We start from the raw sequence: 4054 nt of genomic DNA, 5'->3' as shown, positions 1-4054 counted from the left end.
GAGCGTTAGACGCAATCGTTGTAGCCCTGTATAAAATTAATAATTTATATAGGGGATATGCGCGTATATTTATACACCGTCTTTTCCACCATAATGAGGTAAAATGCCATTATGGTGCAACGTGAGCGTTAGATCCAAGCGTTGTAGCCTTGTGTGAATTTTCTATTTGTTTTTGTTGTTTCAAGAAAATTCATACAAGGGATATGACGAGTGTAATACATACATATTTTATTTTAGCCTGAGAGGCTGTATTTTATTGAGCGTTGGAGACTAGTCGGAGCCAGTCATGAAATTCCAGTTTTCGTGTTGAGCGTTTTGAGCTGTCGCATGCAGCATATTTTCTTTTCTATGGAAAAGTAAAAATTGGGAAAGCATAAAGAATTATTTCCTTTATTTTATTTTTGTGCACTCACTCTAACGGTTTCAAATGTTTTCCCCTGGGCCTTTCGTTTTAAATTGCCCAGTCTGCAGAGTTCGGGTTGGATCTAGTAGGAGGCGAGGCATAGTCACCCGCATTTCTGCCAGTTTTCATCAGTAGGTTACCGGTTCGACCTACTCGTGTTTTCTTGCTTCCGTTTGTGTTTAGTAGCTCTGAATACTTTGAGATCATTGTATATTATGTGATGTTTGGAAGTGTTGAATTAAGAGTGAAATTTGGAATTTTCGAGTTAGGGTTGTCCATCTGCAAGGGAGATTTTCTCAATCTTTTCAGTAAATTTTCCTTGGGGGTGGTCCCCGCACGACTTACTCCGGGTTTCAAGGTGAATTTCGGGGTGGGTCGTGTCATTATCTCAATTCAGGCGACATAAAATGAAAAAAGTCTTCTGTCGCCTGAGGTTCTTATAGGCGACACAATATTTGTGTCGTTGGAGAACCTCATCAACGACATGCTAGAAGGCGACACTTACAATTTTTATCAGGCGACACAACACACAACAGTTGTGTCGCCTGATGCAAGAAATGGCATAGTGAGAATGGAAGGATTATTTGTGATGTGTTCTGAGGCACTTGAGTCAACTATCCAAAAATCATGATTCTTACTGATATCTAGAGTTGTAGAGAGTGCACATATAATACTTGGTATATCTTCTGCAGAAGCCATGTTTGATTTTGCCAAGAAACCATCAAATTTTTCAAGCATAGCTGTTGTGTCTCCAACTTCATTGATCTCCATACTGCCTTGTTTCTTCTAAAGAAAACTTACGAACTCATTTATGAGAGTTATAGGATTGGAGGTGAAGTTCATCATGTCTTCAGAAATATTGCTTATATTTGCCTTGGGGTTTGAGACAAATGGACCTGTTTGCATAGTACCTCTTTATACTTTCTGCTCTTCATTGAATTTAGGCTTCAGTTCTGGATGCAGGATCCAGCATCTTTCTTTTGTGTGTCCAATACCTGCTTGACCAATGCTTTCACAGTGAGAGCACTTCAGCTCCGGTCGTCTGCCCCTGTATGGTCGGTTACTTGCGAAGCTCTTATTTGCAGCAAAAGCTCTAGCCTCTGACTCTCCAGTGTTGATGTCTATGCTCATCACCTTTTTGCGCACTTCTTCTCGTTAAATGGGGTTGCACACTATTGTGAATGAGGGCAACTCAAGGCTCATCAACAGATGACTCTTGAGGTCTTCATATTCAGATCCCATACTTGCAAGCAGTTGGAATACTTTATCTTATCCGCTCTTTTCAACAGTGTGGGTGCATCAATGGTGTCAGGTCTATACATGTCAAGTTCATTCCACTTGGCTTTTAGATTGCCAAGGTGTTGAACAAATGAAAGGTTACCTTGTTGAAGCCCTGAGATGTCTTTCTTTAGTTGAAAAACTCTAGCTGCATTGTTTAGGTTGCCATACATGTCTTTGACAACTTCCCAAAGGTGATAAGAAGACTCTGAGTAGCTGAAGATTTCTAAAATCTTTGGCTCCATAGAGTTAAGAAGCCATGACATGACAAATTGGTCTTTGGACAACCAACTCTCATATTCGGCTGATGAATCGTCTGGGATCTTATTATCCCTGATGAAACTGAGCTTTGATTTTCCACTGAGAGCTAGTGTGACAGCCCTTGACCAAGGCAAGAAGTTCAATTCATTGAGGAGGGCAAAACATAAGCTCTGATTAGGATTTCCTTCCATGCTTTCGGTTTTTGCCACAGCAGAATTAGAGGTTGCAAGAGATGAGTCTTTTGCAACACATGAGTCCTTTGTTACAACAGACCCTTTTCTTTCCATCTTGGTGGAGAAGAGAGTTGTAGAGAAGGATTATGAAAGAAAGAAAATCAATACAGATGCAGGTCCTATGAGGATCACTACTCTGATACCATATTGATTTTGAATAGGAGAAAGATATGTATTAATCTTGAGAAAACTTGTACAAGATACAGCCTATATATAGAGATAAGAACACAAGCTATAGACCAACAGATCAAGTTCTTAACCTAATCACCATGTGAACTAAAATCCTAGGAAAGATAAACCACTGTAGAGAAGGAGTAAGATGATGTCCCTTAATTTAAGGGACAACCTCAAATCTACTCAGAAAAAGTATGGGACAGGAGAAGTGTAAAATAAGTTAACAACTAACACACTAGGTAATATATAGCTGATACCCTAGGTAATAGCTTCTAATAGATGTGAATGCTTACCGTTAACTATTTTGTCTATCTGTGGCAGAACTTGAGCGATGGGATTGATAATGTAGCGCTTCAAGATATGTTTAGAAAATTCGGAAATGTGTTGTCTTGCAAAGTCGCCATGTTTGAGGATGGGAAGAGTAAAGGCTACGGCTTTGTTCAGTTTGAGACTGAGGAGTCAGCTCTTGCTGCTACAGACAAGCTAAATGGCTTTACAGTTGCAAACAAACAGTTGTATGTTGATTTCCTATCTCGTTCTATACTTTGTGGAATTAGATTATTATGAGAAACAAATGTGCATGACTGATTATCATTCACCGTTCCGTTTGCAGCATTTATGGGGATGTTCAGGTGTGTGACGATGTTCAAGAAAAGCATCGGGTCATTGGGAGTGGAGCAATGGATGAATACAAGAATGATAATGACCTTTTATGCGGGACTAGTGAGCTGTAAGTATTAGTGACAGGAAATGAGTTGTGTTGGTTTGTAATACTAATAGTTTGGTTTAAAAGGCTCTGTATGTAAACACAAACAAGTGGTTGGAAAGATTGCTTAAATAAGTCTTTACTATCTTTCAGCGCTAGCCTTTCCCGGTTGGATTTATCTAGTGACGAGAACAACTTATGAAATCTTTTAGTATGAAATCTAATAACTTATGGTTTAAAAGGCTCTGTATGAAATGTATTCCACGCATGCAAGCTGTGTGAAAAACTGCATTGCTTGCCGAGTGCAAAATTTCCGTAAGTCCATACCTAAAGGACTTGTCTTCTCTTGTGGAATTCAGAAGCGTAAAACAGAACATACGGGTCTTAATGACATCTCTAGCAGGAGCCATGGGGTCTTCGCGATTTATCTTTCCACTTCTTGTCAGGATGTTTACAGGGCTGTTGTTACTGGGTAGTGGAACCTCATAGACTTGGCAGGTATTGTTTCTAATACTTCTTTAAGAAGCTTAAAAGAGAGGTAGCTGAGATTATCATATCAAATGGAGATAGAAGCGTATTTTAGCTGCTAATTTGATGGTTATGAGATATGGTACTTAATTTTTTTTTTTTTTCAATTGTTTTGATTAGGGAGCTGTGGTGTCTCAGAATTGTTTATCATCTATATTAGACCAAGGTATGCTAATTTGCTCTCAAATGCACTATTTTCTTTAATCTGAATTTACAAATGTCATTGCTTATTCTTTTTTACCTTTTTGGTTTGTATATAACTTGTGCAGAGAAAGGATAATCTCCATTCAGAGATAGGGAAAGTCTTTTGGGTTCTCTCATATAGTTTTCACTGGTATGAAACTCAATCTCATTGATCGTTATGTTTGGTATTACACTCCATAGCTTGATATGATCTCCATACATGATACAGTTCATGTAAATCTTCTGAATTTTGAGGCTTCCAATATCTGAATCTAGATGATAATTTCA

At 38.6% G+C, this 4054-nt stretch overlaps 1 protein-coding gene across 1 annotated transcript in view; it reads left to right on the top strand.

Moving 5' to 3' along the window:
• The window catches only part of LOC101291621 (polyadenylate-binding protein 1-like), a 26569-nt gene extending 23038 nt beyond the window's left edge, over nt 1–3531 (top strand). The window contains exons 2-4 of the mRNA XM_004298011.1: nt 2671–2864; nt 2963–3079; nt 3330–3531. Coding sequence (XP_004298059.1) covers nt 2671–2864; nt 2963–3079; nt 3330–3531 — 513 coding nt within the window. The remainder of the gene's footprint in view (nt 1–2670; nt 2865–2962; nt 3080–3329) is intronic.
• Nucleotides 3532–4054: the final 523 nt, after the last annotated feature.

The sequence above is a fragment of the Fragaria vesca genome, linkage group LG4 (genome assembly GCF_000184155.1).
Source record: "Fragaria vesca subsp. vesca linkage group LG4, FraVesHawaii_1.0, whole genome shotgun sequence".
NCBI lineage: Eukaryota > Viridiplantae > Streptophyta > Magnoliopsida > Rosales > Rosaceae > Fragaria > Fragaria vesca.
Note: the sequence above shows the minus strand (reverse complement) of the source record. Positions and strands in the feature narration are given on the sequence as shown.